The 17,423-nt window shown below is 42.7% G+C and overlaps 1 protein-coding gene across 1 annotated transcript in view; it reads right to left on the bottom strand.

Moving 5' to 3' along the window:
- Positions 1-17,423, bottom strand: part of DLG2 (discs large MAGUK scaffold protein 2) — a gene marked incomplete at both ends in the record, with an annotated part of 1,167,883 nt that overhangs the window by 168,405 nt on the left and 982,055 nt on the right. Inside the window, one exon of the mRNA XM_081327813.1 lies at positions 4,816-4,918. Coding sequence (XP_081183939.1) covers positions 4,816-4,918 — 103 coding nt within the window. The remainder of the gene's footprint in view (positions 1-4,815; positions 4,919-17,423) is intronic.

Consider the following 17,423-nt stretch of genomic DNA (forward strand, 5'->3'; position numbering starts at 1 on the left):
TTAATGTAAGGCTTCTCTTCCAAGCCCCTGAGGGCAAAACAAAAAGTAATGGATGGACATGTATCAAAGAGAGATCCAGCCTAGAATTAAGGAGAAACTTCCTGTCATGAGAACAATTAATCAGTGGAATGACCTGCCTCCAGAAGTTGTGGGTGCTCCATCACTAGAGGTTTTCAAGAAGAGATTAGACACCTATTTGATTGGGATGGTATAGGATCTTCTGCTTGAGCAGGGGGTTGGTCTAGAAGGCCTCCAAGGTCCCTTCCAGCTCTGCTACTCTTCCGAGCTATTCTCAGAGCATATCTAGTTAGGCAACTAGTTGCTTTGACCTGGCAAGATTCTGTCTATAAGTGAAGAAAGAAACTACTCTTAAGTAATTCCATGTTGTGCTTGGTTCTTAGGGCCTGACACAAGCCCTTAGTGACTTGGCTTTTCCTCAAAACTCCAGTTCAGCTCACGATCATGGCTTGTTTCGGCTGTGATATGTGTTTCCCATGTTACACAACATCCTTTTCTGTTAATTTTGTTTGCTTTAGATGTTAGACTAGACTAGACTAGACTAGACTAGACTAGACTAGACTAGAATAGAATAGAATAGAATAACAGAGTTGGAAGGGACCTTGGAGGTCTTCCAGTCTACCCATTGCTCAAGCAGGAGACCCTGTATCATTTCAGACAAGTGATTGCCTAGTCTTTTCTTAAAAACCTCCAGTGATGAAGCGCCCATGATTTCTGGAGGCAAGCTGTTCCACTGGTTAATTGTCCTCACTGTTAGGAAGTTTCTCCTTAATTCCAGGTTGCTTCTGTCCTTGATCAGTTTCCAACCATTGTTTCTTGTCCTGCCCTCTGGTGCTTTGGAGAATAATTTGACCCCCTCTTCTTTGTGACAGCCCCTCAAATACTGGAACACTGCTTATCACGTCACCCCTAATTCTTCTTTTCTTTAGACTAGCCAAACCCAAGTCCTGAAGCCGTTCTTCGTATGTTTTATGTTATACGAATAAAACCCCACTGAGAGATGGCTTTGACCGAAGGTGGTCCTATCAATTAAAACTGTAATTACTGTACTTCACGATACCTACATATAAATCACAGACAGTGAGAGATTCTGTGGCACCCAGTCCCCTTCTGAAATAAAAGGCTTCGTACCATGGTCCATGCTTTTAAGACGTTGTGACACATCAGCAGGTTCAACCACTCCATATCCTAAGTAATTTTCCTTGCTCGTTGGCACTTGATGATTTACGTCTTTACACAAGTCAAAGTTATTCAAAGGTTTGGATCCTTTTGTGACTTATTCCCTGAGACACTAGTAACGTGATGCCCGCTGACATTTTCAACTGAAAGTTTAGTGGATGAATTGAACCCTCCCCCCTTGAGTTTTCTTTTATCTCCTGTACACAAAGGAAAGAATATCTTGGTATTGCTAGGGAGGAACAAATGTAAACATACTGTCTTACTGCTATCAACATACCACAAGGCAGGTAATCGCTAAAGACAACAGCGGGTTACCGTAGCCTGTGAAACTAGAATCCTGTATTAAATAAGAAAGCAAGTACAAAGCAGAGAATTCTAACATTACAGAATACAAACAGAATGAGAATAACAGAGTTGGGAGGGACCTTGAAGCCCTAGGCCAGGGGTAGGCAACCTCGGCTTTTTTATGACTCATGGACTTCAACTCCCAGAATTCCTGAGTCATTGAAGTCTTTTTTTTTAATGCTGCTGTTGCAAGGGGAGCAGAAAACCCTCCCAACATGGATCGCAGAAGATCAGAGGATCCAAAAGTAGCTACCCAATGGCTGATCTGTGTCGTTTTGTTTTGTGTTCTTCAAAATAAGGATGGAAATTGGAGCAGCGATTTCTGCCTCCACCCTGTCCGCAAAGAAACTGAAAACCCAGCTTCAAAATTTGACTTTTTTCGCCATTAGGTTTCGGCAACGCTACTTGGAGCTATTTAGAAAGTTTCGACAGAGGAATGTTTCTAAGGTGGAAATGAGGTCAGAAATGAGATATCCTCGGTGTTACCCAGTTCCATTCTCATCCTCAAAAATCTTTCCCCCAAATGATCATGGAGATGCTGCAAAGGTTGTGTGAAAAAACGGATGTAAGTCGCTTTTTTTTCAGTGCTGCCGTAACTTTGAACAGTCACTAAATGAACTGCAAAAAATTCGAGGACTCCTTGTATTATCTTTCACAGTTGGCTTTGTGAGAACTTGGCCAGCGACCCAGGTGCCAGTGTAACCTTTCCCCCGCACATTTTTTGCAGAGACGAATGAGAAACTTGTTGAAACAAAGAAAATAAAGGCAAGTGGATAACATATGTAGGCAAGGAAATGCAAATTCTTGGAAAAACCAGCCCTTTGGGGTGGCAAGGAGGACATCCCATCGCCACTTGCAGAAGCATTCCAAGAGCTTCATAGTCCGTGTTGAATAACTTGGGAGTTTAGTTTTCATACATGGTTCAAAGCTTCACCTCCACTGTCAGATATTTAATGCAAATTATAGTGGACCCAGTTTCCAGAGTTTTTCATTAGCGTCAACTCCAGCTGAGTGGCCATCATCAGCAATGCAATAAAGACCCAAAGAGCTGCTGTCCCTGGTGCTGATTATTTTTGCCCCTATAATAGTCCATAGCTACCCAAAAGTGCTTCTTTCTTTCTTTCTTTCTTTCTTTCTTTCTTTCTTTCTTTCTTTCTTTCTTTCTTTCTTTCTTTCTTTCTTTCTTTCTTTCTTTCTTTCTTTTCTTTCCCTCTCTCCCCCTCCCTCCCTCCTTCCCTCCCTCCCTCCCTCCCTCCCTCTTTCTTCTTTCTTTATTTCTCTCTTTCTTTCTCTCTTTCTTCTGAAAACACTGCTTCTCATCCAAGAAACTTCTTCAGTTCAACTTCTTGGATGAGAAATGAATTTTAAAAAAAAACCTCTAAAAGTCCAGTTGCCTTTGGGATAAAGCACCCTTTGGGACAACCATGACCTGGATGATTGAGTATCTCCATAGGCATTCAGTCCATAGTTACATCTAGTAAGCTATCCTGCAGGAATCCTCAACTTACGACCACGGTTGCCAAGCAAAACAGTTGTTAGGAGAACAGGACAAGAAAACCGTACTGATGATGTTACCTAGTTTGGTAACGAAACATTCAGAAATTATATTGAAACAAGCTGGGAGAATAAACCACAGCCAAAATAAATGAGTTGTGTCCAATTTTATGATCCTTTTTGCCATGGTTGTTAAGTGACTCAGTCCAGTTGTTAACTGAATCATTCAGGCATTAAGCAGATCTGGCTTCCCCCATTGACTTTGCTTGCCAGAAGCCAGCTGGCAAGATTGCGCATGGCCACCTCATGACCCTGGGATACTGCAAATGTCACAAATACACAAATCAGGTGACCATGTGGATGCCACAATGGTCATAAGTATGAGGACCGGTTATGAGTCACTTTTTTTTCCACTGTAACTTCTAAGGGTTGCTAAAACAAGTGGTTTACCTCCATTTGATTCCTTTCTCTTTTTCTAAATAAATTATTTTATTCCCAAAGTAAAAATATTCCAAAAGAAAAAGAAGACAAGCACAGAGGAAAACCAAACAAGAACAAATGTCCATTAAACACACACACACACACACACACACACACACAGTCTCCCCTAGTTGAATACTGATAAATGTATTTCAACAATAGTCGTTTCTCCCATTGCGCAACAAATCTAGAGTTTATGAACTTCTGCAGCTCTATTGACCCAACCAATTCGACCTGGCATTTATCTACTGCAGGGGTTCCCAACCTTTTCTACACCCCACACCCCTAGAACGCTTCTGATATATTCTCGCACCCTTTACGAAAGTTCGAAATAATGCCGACGAATTCTACACATACTCTATAATTTTGAAAACCCAAGTTTTCGCGCCCCCTGGAACATCGTCTCGCACCCCTGGTTGGGAACCCCTGATCTACTGTAAAAAAAGAACAGTTAATGGGAAAGCCATTAAATTTCAAAGCTCTCTGTCATCAATCCATATAGGTAGTCCTCGACTTACAACCATTGGTTTAGTGACGGTTCAAAGTTACAACGGCACTGAAAAAAGCCATTTAGGATTGCTTTTTCACATTTACGACCACTGGGGCATCTCCACGGTCACGTGATCAAATTTCAGGTGCTCGACAACTGACTCATATTTATGACGGTCGCAGTGTCTCTCCTCTCCCCCCCCCTTTTGCAACTTTCAGAGAAGCAAAGTCAACGGGGAAGCCAGGTTCACTTAACGACCGTCTGACTAACGTAACAACCGCAGTGATTCATTTAACATCTGTGGCAAAAAAGGCTGTAAAACGGGGGTGGGGTGGGGAAACCTACTTAACCAATGTCTCACTTAGTGACAGAAATTTTGGGCTCGAAGTTGGCCGTACATCGGTGTGTGTGTGTGTGTGTCTGTGTGTGAGCTACCTGTATTATTGTATTTTCCCTGGGTTTAATTCCTGATTGCTGGAAAGGGTGGCAAGAATCAGAATAGCAACCAAGGAAAAGAAAAGACAAAACAATTCTCAAAAATAACCCTGTGCGACATTTGGTTCGGCTACTCATTTACTGAAACCTTATGAAACATGGTCACTGACAGACAGGCTGTAAATTCCTCACCTTGCATTAATACTTAAATTCCTTCCCGGAAAACCTCTCAAAATCAGCATACAATATCAAGGAGGAAGGCAGAGACAACGTTGAAACAAACAGGTCCAGTGTTTAAAAGATGACCTTTCTATGCCCCCTCCTCTCCCAAAACCCCCAAAATACTTGTATTTCAGCTGGTGGGTCTAGCCTACCTTCAGGCTGGTATTGTGCTATAATGGTCACCACCTGGCCTGCTCCTTTGAGTGCCGTAGCCGCTTGCTCATGAGTAGCACCACGAAGATCAATCCCGTTGACCTGCAGGGGAAGACAGGAAAGCCAACGCCCTATGACTTAATTGCAGAAACATAGAAATATAGAAAGAAAACCCAGAGACTTTTCTCTGGACAAAGACTTGAAACAAAATGTGGGACTTCGATGTTACATATGTCGACGGTAGCAAGATTACTCTACGCTCAGAGATGGAGGACTAGGTCGAATCCCGCAGTGGAGGAATGGTTGTCAAAACTGACGGAGCTAGCAGAGGTGGCTGATTAAAGAAAAGAACACGAATACTTGGATTGCCACGCGGAAACCGCTTCTAGATTTTGTGCTTGAGGTGGGAAAAAAATATACATACGACATTTTGATGGTGGGCTTTACCAATTAGATAGATTTGATGTTTATTGAATTGGCTAGTTTATATTAAGGGACGCGGTGGCTCAGTGGGTTAGGACGCTGAGCTTGTCGATCAGAAGGTCGACAGTTTGGCGGATCGAATCCCGAGTGCCGCGTAGCAGAGTGAGCGCCTGTTACTCGTCCCAGCTTCTGCCAACCTAGCAGTTCGAAAGCACATAAAAATGCAAGTAGAAAAACAGGGACCAGTACGGTGGGAAGGTAACAGCGTTCCGTGCGCCTTTGGCGTCTAGTCATGCCGGCCACATGACCACGGAGACGTCCTCGGACAAGCGCTGGCTCTTCGGCTTTGAAACGGAGATGAGCACCGGTCCCTAGAGTTGGAAACGACTAGCACGTTCGTGCGGGGGAACCTTTACCTTTACCTTAAAAAGTTGAAGTTGATACCCTGTTGCATCAAAGGAAGTTGGAAGTCAATGCCTTTTTTCCCCTTACCTCACTTTTCTACTTCCTCTCCCCTTCCCCATCTTTTCTGCTACTTACTTTGTATTTCGACTGTATCGTATATTATAAACTAATAAAACATATATATATATATATATATATATATATATATATATATATATATATATATATATATATATATATATATATATATATATATATATATATATATATATATATATATATATATATATATATATATATATATAAATGCTTGTTAACTATTTAGATTACCTTGCTAGGCCCCAAACATGGGACAAATCTTTATTTCCTGTTTCAGCCTAACCGAAGGCCATCGACAGGCAGTAGTCACAACAGTGACAGCTCATATTTGTGTAAATTTTTAGATTAAGTTTAATTATAGATTAATTAAGATTAATTATATATATATGACTTAATTGCCATCATCGAAAGATGCAGCTCACCTTAGAAGCAATTTTTGCCCCCGTTTCTTTCTCCACTTCCCTAAACTTAAACTCACTAAATCAGTTATATTTCAGGACTTCTGGACCTTCCTTAAAACATCCCAAGGGAGTTTTTATTCCAAAAGGCAACTGGACTTTCAGAGGGTTTTTTTTTCCTTTGAAAACGTTTCACTTCTCATCCAAGAAGCTTCTTTTTGGGTGAGAAGCAAAATGTTTTCAAAGACCAAAAAAAACCAAAAAACCCCCCAAAACAAAACAAAACAAGAAAGTCCAGTTGACTTTTGGAAAAAGCAACTTTGGGACCACCCTGAACTGGAGGATCGAGAATCTCCACAGACATTTAAACCTTCATAAAAGTTTGGAATTGGACCTCGGAGAAGATAGCTTAAAAAAACATACAGTAAAAACATAAGCCGTGTCAGCTGGCAAGGACTTAGTGGCTTGATTTATCTCGAATTTCGGATGGTTAAAAAATAAAATGGGAATCAACATCATATTTTTGACCAGTTGTAACTTCTGGTTGGCCTTCAGGAGCGAATCCTATGTAAAGCACATTGCGGTAGTCCAATTGGGAAATAATCAAGCGACAAAGAGCAAGGCTTCGTGAACCAGGAATATAAATGTATTCAGTCTGCTTGGGGGATTATATGACTTCTTCATATGAAAGAGCCAGTTTGGTCCAGTGGTGAAGGTGCCAGGCTAGAAAACCAGGAGACGGTGAGTTCTAATCCCACCTTATATATGAAAGCCAGTTGGGTTGACTTGGGCCAATCATGGTTACTTTTAGTTCCACCTTTGTTGGGAAAGCCAGCTGGGTGACTTTGGGCCAACCAACAGGGGACGGTGAGTTCTAGTCCTACTTTAGGCATGAAAGCCAGCTGGGCGACTTTGGGCCCATCGCCAGGAGATGGTGAGTTCTAGTCCCGCCTGAGGCATGAAAACTGGGTGACTTTGGATCAATCACCAGGAGACGGTGAGCTTTTTTTCCTGCCTTAAGCATGAAAGTCAGCTAGGTAATTTTGGGCCAGTCCCTCTCTTTCTCTGCCCAAACTACCTGGCAGGCTTGTTGTTGTGGGCAAAATAGGAGGAAGAAGAAATATTCGGGATGTTCGCCACTTCGAGTTATCTATAAAAATAATAAAGGCAGGCTAAAAATAAACGAATAAAACAGTCCAAGTGTCCAGAAGCTATACCGGAGAATCTCTATGGGTTGTAAAACAAAAAAAGCGGGGGAGGGGGAAAAAGGAAAGTTAAATGGGGCCTTTTGGCTTTAGGCTGCTCACCCCGGTGCTTCTAGATCCCTTTCTGTCACTTGTTAATTTTCACTGGGGTTAACATCTTTGGAAACTATTCTCCTTTTAACATTGCAATTTTAAGCTCTCCTTTTGCCATTCCATACCCCACTGTGGTTTCAGAAAGAGTCCGACGATGCATTGTGATGTGATCTGAATAGTGTTTCACATTGCGTCATACAAAGTTCAATTATCTGAGTTGCATTAAAAAAGTTCTCTGAGTTGAAAACGACTAAAAAAATCATATAGATTTTAAGCCAGAATTATTTTTCTGAGGCATAATTGTAGAAAATGATGAGGTGTATATACTGTATCTAATTTTACATACATTCACTGCAGCGAGAACTGAATTCGCTCAAGACTGAAAAAATGAAGATTTACCAATGGAGGAAAAGTTAATTAAAAAAAAAATTAGATTGTGAAGAAATGGATAGATTGGATAGATGGATAGATATATCTATATCTATCTATCTATCTATATCTAGATAGATATCTAGATAGATATCTAGATAGATAGATAGATAGATAGATAGATAGATAGATAGATAGATAGATAGATAGATAGATAGATAGATAGATATAAATTAAGGCTTCCTGCTCCTAAATCAATCCTATGCTGCCACCTTGTGGACTTTAAGGGAACCTATAAGTGATATGAAGTAAAACCTATTGCACATAGTCCTTGACTGATGACCGTTCATTTAACGAGTCTTTGAACATGACAGAACTGAAAAAGATCCATCCTCAACCCGTCCTTGAAGTTACAACCTTCGTACCATCCCTGCGGTCATCACAATCTGAGCGTAGGGCAACTGGTATGCGTTTACAATGACTGCAGATCTTGTGATCATATGATCGTGATTTGCGATCCTCTTTGCCAGCTTCTGATAAGCAAAATCAACGGAGGTAACTGGCTTTGCTTAAGGACTGCACGATTCACTTAATGACTATGTGATTTGCTTAACAGTCACAGTGACTTATTTAATGGCTACAGCAGAAATGACCATCAAATTGGGAATAATTTTAGGTGGCGTCTCACTTAATGACAGTGCTGCTTAAGGATGAATTGTCTAAGTCCCCTATTGGGGAACTACTTGTAATTGAGTCTCGCAGCAAGCAGTATCTTCAGAGAATACGTTAAACTCTGAAAGACGGTGGGCATGGAGTCATAATCAGAGGGCTGTCGGTTTTGTACGTGCATGTGCGTGCACATATAAAAGGGGTGGAGCTTGGTTGTGATGCCAAAACCTCTACCTTACCCCCTCCCCCACATAATTCAGCACTGAAAGCTAGCACAAGTTCAGCCATATCTCCCCAGTGAAAGCGGTAGCCGATACAGGGAGTTCCCAGGTTACAACACTCATTCAGCGATTAAAGTCACAATGGTGCTGAACAAGGGGGGAGCACAAAGTTGCAGCTGTCACAGCATCCCAATGGTGACACGACTGAAGCTGAGGCACTTGGCAACTGGGCTGCAATTATGATCATTGCAGTGTCCCATGGTCACAAAAATCACCCTTTGCAGCCTTTCCTGCTGACTCTCCATATGCAAAGTCAGTGGGGAAGCCAGCAGGAAGTCGCAATTTGCTCCCGCTGAAGTTACATAGAATAGAATAGAATAGAATAGAATAGAATAGAATAGAATAGAATAGAATAGAATAGAATAGAATAGAATAGAATAGCAGAGTTGGAAGGGACCTTGGAGGTCATCTAGTACAACCCCCTGTTCAGGCAGGAAGCCCTATACCATTTCAGACAAATGGCTGTCCAGTCTCTTCTTAAAAACTTCCAGTGATGGAGCATTCACCGCTTCTGGAGGCAAGTCATTCCACTGGTTAATTCTTCTTACTGTCAGGAAATTTCTCCTTAGTTCTAGGTTGCTTCTGTCTTTGGTTAGTTTCCATCCGTTGCTTCTTGTCCTGCCTTCAGGTGCTTTGGAAAATAGCTTGAGTCCCTCTTAGCTTTATAGACTAGCTTGACCTATTCACCCACTCACCTAAGCTGCCTTTGTAGCACTTGCCCACAGGTCTGTAACACCTGCTCGCGGCACCTGCCCACCCACCCACAGCTCTTACCCACTGGCCTTCTTTCCTTATAGTCCTGCCTCGTCTCACATTGTGTCCATGTGAAGTCTTTGCTTAACAACTTACATGGTGCCGGAGGTTATGACGGCAACCGGGACTGCTGGAATCCACACTGCTGAGCAACATGTGACAGCAGCTTTATGACTGCATTGCCTAGTGATGCAAATTCCGGTTTGAGCTGCTGTCATAATCCAGGGACTACCTATATGGTGTGGCTGTCCATGGTCCTGAAGGAGGAGCACTTGATTTCAAGGTTTCCAGAACTTAGAATTTTGGAGTCTTTTTTGATTGGCCCAGAAGGCACAGAATCATGCCTAAATCCTGCACAATTCCTCAAAAATAAAGGAGGAATGAATGTTGTTATGAAGGAACCCTTAGGTCTCCATGAACCGATATTTAAAGCAAAAAGGCAAGCAAATCCATTCAATACATATTCAGTATACATTGAAAATAACGATTTGCTGCCATGTGAAGGCAGCAAATTAACATGATTAAGCCAGCATAAAAGTTCTTGAATTCCTTGCCAAACCTCTACAGCTAGAAGTGATCATTGCCATTCTGCTGTCACTCGTAATACAGGTCTTTCTTTCCTATTAAAAGATACCTCGTTTCATTAGTTTAATCATTTTGTACTAAATTATTCTACCTTAAAAGGGTCTTTTGAAGAGATAGCCAGAAAAATCAGCCAAACATTTTTATGACCTATTATTTGCTCTTCCTTGTGATTGTAGCTGGTTGCGTGTGTGTGTTAGCTAAGCAAGAATGGCTTTTGACATTCATCACTAAACAACTTTTTTTCCCTTAAAAAGGTAAAAGGTAAAGGTTCCCCCGCACATGCGTGCTAGTCGTTTCCGACTCTAGGGGCCGGTGCTCATCTCCGTTTCAAAGCCGAAGAGCCAGCGCTTGTCCGAGGACGTCTCCGTGGTCATGTGGCTGGCATGACTAGACGCCAAAGGCGCACGGAACGCTGTTACCTTCCCACCGTAGTGGTCCCTATTTTTCTACTTGCATTTTTACGTGCTTTCGAACTGCTAGGTTGGCAGAAGCTGGGATGAGTAACAGGCGCTCACTCTGTTACGCGGCACTCGGGATTCGACCCGCCAAACTGCCGACCTTCCGATCGACATTTAGCCATTCCTTAGGTATGGCTAAGGAATTTAGCCATTCCTTAGGTATGGCTAAATCACTGATACGAGGAATCCTCGGCTTATGGCCATAACTGATCCCAGAATTAGGTCGTAAGTTGTAGTGGTAGTTAAGCAGGTCCTCATGTTAGATGACCCTGATTTTACAACCTTTTCTGTAGCAGTTGTTAAGTGAATATGGCAGCTGTGAATCAAACACAATGGTTGTGAAACGAATCCCTTATGCCCAATAAGCGATTTATCCTGGAAGCTGGAAGTAAACTTTGGAAAACAACAAAAATGCCCAAAAGTATAGTCAGATGATTGGCAAACAGCCGCAAATGTGAGCTGGTTGCCAAGCAATCAAAATGAGATGACATGACTGCAGTATGTGTGTGTGTGTGTGTGTGTGTGTGTGTGTGTGTGTGTGTGCATGTGGGGGAAACTGTTGGAACTTTGAAACAGGTTGTAAGTAGTTCTGGAAAGGTCCGTTGTAACTTCAAACATCCACTAAGTGATCAGCCACTAAGTGAGGACCAGCAGTACAATGCTCCATCATTGGAAGTTTTCAAGAAGAGACTGGATAGCCACTTGTCTGGAATGGGATAGGGTCTCCTGCTTGAGCAGGGGGTTGGACTAGAAGATCTCCAAGGTCCCTTCCAGTTCTGTGATAAATTATTTATTTATTTATTTATTTGATTTATATACCGCCCTTCTCCCGAAGGACTCAGGGCGGTGTACAGGGCAATAAGATGCAATAAAAATACAATATATAAAAAGTTAAAATGAGAATTAAATAAAATAGCCCAATTACAATAAAAAGTTAATTAAAATTACAATTAAAATACCCCAAACCCATCAGGCCAGGCCGGCTTGTTCAAATAGGTGAGTTTTCAGGTCACGGCGGAAAGAGCGAAGGTCAGGAGCCATCCGGAGCTCAACCGGTAAATGATTCCAAAGGTCTGGCGCGCCCACAGAGAACGCCCTCCCCCTGGGGGCCGCCAGCCGACACTCTCTGACCGACGGCACCCTGAGGAGGCCCTCTCTGTGGGAGCGCACGGGACGAAGGGAAGTTGACGCCGGCAGCAGGTGCTCCCGTAAGTAATCTGGACCCATGCCAAATTGGTAGATTCTTGTGTATACAGTAGGTATAAGCAATAATCAGCTTAATTGAAACTTAATGTGCGGTCCTTATTCGCTGCACCAATAAGGATGTGTGCTAAATGTACATGTGTTCCAGTGATGTGCAACCTTTTTTAAGGCTAGAGTTGACCTTTAACCAGCATGCAAGGACTCTATGTCTCCCCAAATAGTAAACAAAAAGGCCAATACAACTTGATTAAAATGAAAGTAATAAGATACATGGGTTGTCTTGAACATTTTGTAATTTCCCCTGGTCCTGATCAAAGCAACAGGTTTGGCAGCAATTTGCACAAATCCTGCAGGGCTCAATATAGCCCTTGAGCTTCAGACTGCATGCTCACGATGAAACTTTGTAATGAAATGTCGATGCTTTTTTCCAGCATCAACTGCAACTAATGCAGTTTAAGATATGGTTGAGTGCTGCAAGAAGAAGGAATCACTACTGACCTCTTAGTTCCAAGGATAAAGGAAAGAAAACTGACCAAAGAGAGAAGCAACCTGGAACCAAGGTGAAACTTCCTAGTGAGGACAATTGACCAGTGGAACAGCTTGCCACCAGAAATCGTGGGCGCTCCATCAGTGGAGATTTTTAAGAAGAGACTGGACAATCACCTGTCTGAGATGGTATAGGTCCTCCTGCTTGAGCGGGGGGCTGGACTAGAAGACCTCCAAGGTCCCTTCCAGTTCTACTCTACACTACTCTACTCTACTCTACTCTACTCTACTCTACTCTACTCTACTCTACTCTACTCTACTCTACTCTACTCTATTCTATTCCAGCTAAAAGCATGAAGCCTTCTGACATATGAGAAGTTATTGCTGTTATCCTGAAGTACCTTAAATTAATAGATTCCTGGCAGGAATGCAATAATTAATCCATTTCATCACATATGAGCTTCTGCAGTTTGCAAACTGCAGGAATCTTCCACAATTTTGTTCTGCAAATCCACACCCCGGCGGATTCATTTATTTCTGTTTCCTCTCTGTATTAGCCTTGCTTCCTGCAAGCTGCTGATAGTTTCTTGATGGACGTTTAAGCTACGCTGCTGCATGCTGATGCGTTATCCTCCTGTATCTCGATCGGATTTGGGTTTGTTTCCCCCCCCCTGCCCTTTCAAAGCTTCTGCAAGCAAACCTAATCTCTCTTCACGAAATGCAATTTCGTTCTTGCTTGACTCAGCTGCTGAATGAACTTTGTGTCTAGGACGACGTTTTTTTTTTAAAAAAAAAATCTTACTTTTGTGATTGTTCTTTTGGTAGTAACCCACGAAGCTTAAGTGAATACTGGCTTCTACCAGTAGTCCTTGACTTACGACTGTTCGCTTAGCAACCATTCGAAGTTACAAACAGAGCCCGCAAAGACTACGTACGGCCCGTTTTTGGAAGTCTGATGTTGGCCACAGACACAGTCAGATGACGGCGTTTTGGGTGCTCAGCAACCAGCCCGCAGTCATGTGACCGTGATGTATGACCGTTTTGCTGGAAACCATGGTTAGCTTCCAGTTCCCCGCAAAAACAAGCTCATAGCGAACCATGCTTTCACTTAATGACTGTGGCATCTACTTAATGACCATGATATTAGCTCAATGACGATTATAGAAAAGGTGGTCCAGTCCCGTGGTGGCCCACTTTACAATCTTCATGACTTACAATTGTAATTGGAAGGAGGCCAAGGAGGAGAGGTCCCTGGGCTTATGGAGCGAAGGAACTGGATGAGGCTGTTGGCAGGGCCAGAGGAAGGGGAGAGAGGCTTTTGGAGAAGCTGGTGGCAGCGACAGCATGCTCCAGGGGCGAAAAGAAGAAAAGGCCTTTTTAAGGAAAAGGTGGAAGAGTCAGGATCAGAAAAAGCAAAGGAGGCGAGGTTGTCGTGCAGGAATACAATCTAATTTGAGGGCTAATCCAGACGGAGCTCGGTTTCCATCTGTCCTGTTTGCCATCATTCGATGCCTAGAGACTAAAATGGATGATCTGAAACTTGAGCTGGAAGCCACGAACAAGAAGTGTATATTGGAGGTGGTGGCCCTTTGAGAGCTGTAAGCAGCGAAATTTCATTTCGGTGCATGCCGACTGGTGTACATTCAAAGTGACAATAAAGTTGTTGCTATTGTTATTGCTAATCGCTAGGCTCAATTATGCAAATGGGGCAAAACTGTCAAGGTGACAATTTAGAAGCTAACCAGCTTGTATAATGTGAGATGAATGATGCAATGTTAGGAATGACTCAGCAGGAGTCTGTATCTCTTTAAGAGCTTGAGTACAAAAGGGAAGGCCTTGCTGCAATCTTTCTCTCTCGTCCCTTTCCTGCTGTAACTGCTGTGTGTTGGAGTTTGCCGAATTATCATCACGTGTATGTATATTGTTTCTAGTGTGTATTTGTAGATAGTATAATATAAACCACCATTTTGATACAAACCACTGTGTACTGTATTTACCCCTGGGTTACCTCAGCACAATAAGACTGTGCATACTTTCACAGGTTATGGGCCTAGAGTGAGGACAAACCCAGTGAGAGTTTGACCCAGAGGAGTTAAGCCTTGTGGTTTATGGTGGTTTGTAGTGGTTTAAAGAAGCAGGCAACATGGCTTCCATCAGTGTAACGGGAGGAGGTTTCGCAGTTTCTCGGCTGAATGAGACAAGTTACCTCTCCTGGAGTCTGAAAATGGAGATGTACCTGCAAAGGGAGGAGTTGTGGATGAGAGTTACTGATCCACAATGAGGAAACGTTGGCCAGCATAATCCTGAGTTTAGAGGATAGCCAGCTGATACACGTGAGGGGTCTCCAGTGTGCTAAGGAATGCTGGGAAGCTTTGTACAGTGTGTATGCAAGAGAAACTGCGAGCAGCAAAGTAACGTGACCGTGATTAATGACAGTTTTGCTGGAAACCAGGGTTAGGTTCGTTTCCGGCAAAAACCAGCCCATAGAGAACAATGCATTCGCTTAATGACTGTGGCATTTCCTCAATGACCATGACAATTATACAGAAAAGGTTGTCCGGTCCTGTGGTGGCCCACTTTACAATCTTGATGACTCACAACTGTAATTGGTAGACTCAGTTATGTAAATGGGGCAAAACTCGCTTAGCAACGAACCCGGCCTTTCATGCCTGACAGTCAGGAGCTCTTTGGCACCTCCCCGCAGGGCCTCAACGGCGGCCATCTTTTTGGGCCATCCTTGAGTGGGAGAGAGAGAAAAATTATAGACCTGCCTTCACAAAACAGCTGAGGAGATTGAAGCAATGAAGCCTAGTTTCTTAATTCCACTCTCTCGGTATGCAAAATGAAAGAACAATTATCGTAGCGTCCCGGAACCCTAAATGCATAAAAATGTAGCCAAAAGGCTTTCTTATAATCCATAGCAAATTGCAAAAAAATAAATTACAGAGCTGCTGATCAGTTTTAAGGTAGCCCTTGGCTGGCAAGCGTTTGTTTAGTGACAATGGCAGTGGAAAAAAGTAAAATAATGACCGCTTTTCATTCTTACGACCGTTGCGGCGTGCCCATGATCCTCACCTGATCAAAATTCATGCACTTGGCAACTAACTTGTATTTATGACGGTTGCAGAGTCCCAGGGGGAGGTAGGTCCTGTGACCCCCTTTTGTGACGGTCCGACAAGCAAAGTCAATGGGGGAAGCCAGACTCATTGAACCGCCATGTGCCTGAGTTAACAACCGCACAGATTCGCTTAAGAACTGTGGCAAGAAAGGTCGTAAAATGGGTCAAAACTCACTTAGCCACTGCCTTGCTTAATAATGGAAATGTTAATAGAGAATTACTAGATTCACTTAACAACCATGTTAATAACTTAACAACTGTGGTGATTCTTAACTGTGGCAAGATTAAGCCAGATTCACTTATAGAATAGAATAGAATAGAATAGAATAGAATAGAATAGAATAGAATAGAATAGAATAGAATAGAATAGAATAGAATAGAATAGAATAGAATAGAATAGAATAGAATAGAATAGAATAGAATAGAATAGAATCTGGAAGGGACCTTGGAGGTCTTCTAGTCCAGCCCACTGGTCAAGCAGGAGAATCTATACCGTCTCAGACAAGTGACTGTCCAGTCTCTTCTTAAAAACCTCCAGTGATGGAGCACCCACGATTTCTTGGGGGTAAGCTGTTCCACTGGTTGATTGTCCTCACTGTCAGGAAGTTTCTCCTTAATTCCAGGTTGCTTCTCTCCTTGATCAGTTTCCAACCATTGTTTCTCATCTTTCCCTCTGGTGCTCTGGTGAACAACCTGGCCCCCTCTGCCTTGTGGCAGCCCCTCATATATGTCTCCCCTATTTCTTCTTTTCTTTAGACTAGCCAAACCCAAGTCCCACAGCTGTTCTTTGTATGTTTTAGTCTCTGAGTTGTGCTTCTCTGATTTTTCCCCCCAAACTCTCAACATCTTTTTTGTGATACGGTAACCCAAACTGGATACTAACTGAGCAACGACAATGATTCCCTCAAATACTGTGGCAAGAAAGGTCATAAAATGGGGGCAAAGCTCACTTCACAGCTGCTGCGCTGGGCTCAAAATTTTGGTCGTTATGTCGAAAATTACCTGTATTATGACGGCAAGGGATCACAAGCCTGGCAAAGTTTTTCTAAAGTCACGGCTGGGAGAAATTGAAAGGATTCACTAACAGTAGATGGCAGAGCTGGCCTTTTCTTTGTCAACTACGGCACCGTGCAGGCCGTAGAACAGTAGAATGTTAATTCCAAATCTTCTTCGAAGCCATCATCCTACAAAATGGCAGATTGGTTGCTGATGCCGGAGAATAAAATGTCCTTTCCCATCCAGCCATGAAGGTCAGGTAATCCTTGACCTACAATAGTTCATTTAATGGCCATTCAAAGTTACAACAACACTGGGGGGAAAAAACGATTTAGCACCCTTTGGGACACTTATGACCGTTGCAGCATCCCGATGGTCACGTCATCAAAATTCGGATGCTTGGCCACTGATTCGTATTTATGACGGTTGCAGTGTCTGACCATCTGACAGGCAAAGTCAATGGGGAAAGCCAGATTCACTTAACAACCATGTCATTAACTTAATAACTGCGGTGATTCACTTAAGGACGGCGGCAAGAAAGGTTGTAAAATAGGGCAAAACTCCCTTAACGAATGTAGTGCTTAGCAACATAAATTTGGGGCATTATTGTGGTCGTAAGTCAAGGACTACCCCTGTATATCATGGCATAAATATGCATTTATGATATAATAATATAATATGATAGTAATAACGGAGTTTTAATTTCTGTAGCCAAAAAATTAAAAGACGCTTGCTCCTGGGGAGGAAAGCCATGGCAAATCTAGACAGCACACTAAAAAGCAGAGACGGCACCCTGCCAACAAAAGTGTGTATAGTCAAGGCTATGGTCTTCCCAGTTGCAATGTATGGCTGTTGGACCATAAGAAAGGCTGAGCGCCAAAGAATTGAGGCCTTTGAACTCTGGTGCTGGAGAAGACTCCTGCGAGTCCCTTGGACTGCAAGGCGATCAAACTGGTCAGTCCTAGAGGAGATCAACCCTGACTGCTCTTTAGAAGGCCAGATCCTGAAGCTAAAACTCAAATACTTTGGCCACCTAATGAGAAGGAAGGACTCACTGGAGAAGAGC

The sequence above is a fragment of the Vipera berus genome (assembly GCF_964194415.1).
Source record: "Vipera berus genome assembly, chromosome: 4".
Classification (NCBI taxonomy): domain Eukaryota; kingdom Metazoa; phylum Chordata; class Lepidosauria; order Squamata; family Viperidae; genus Vipera; species Vipera berus.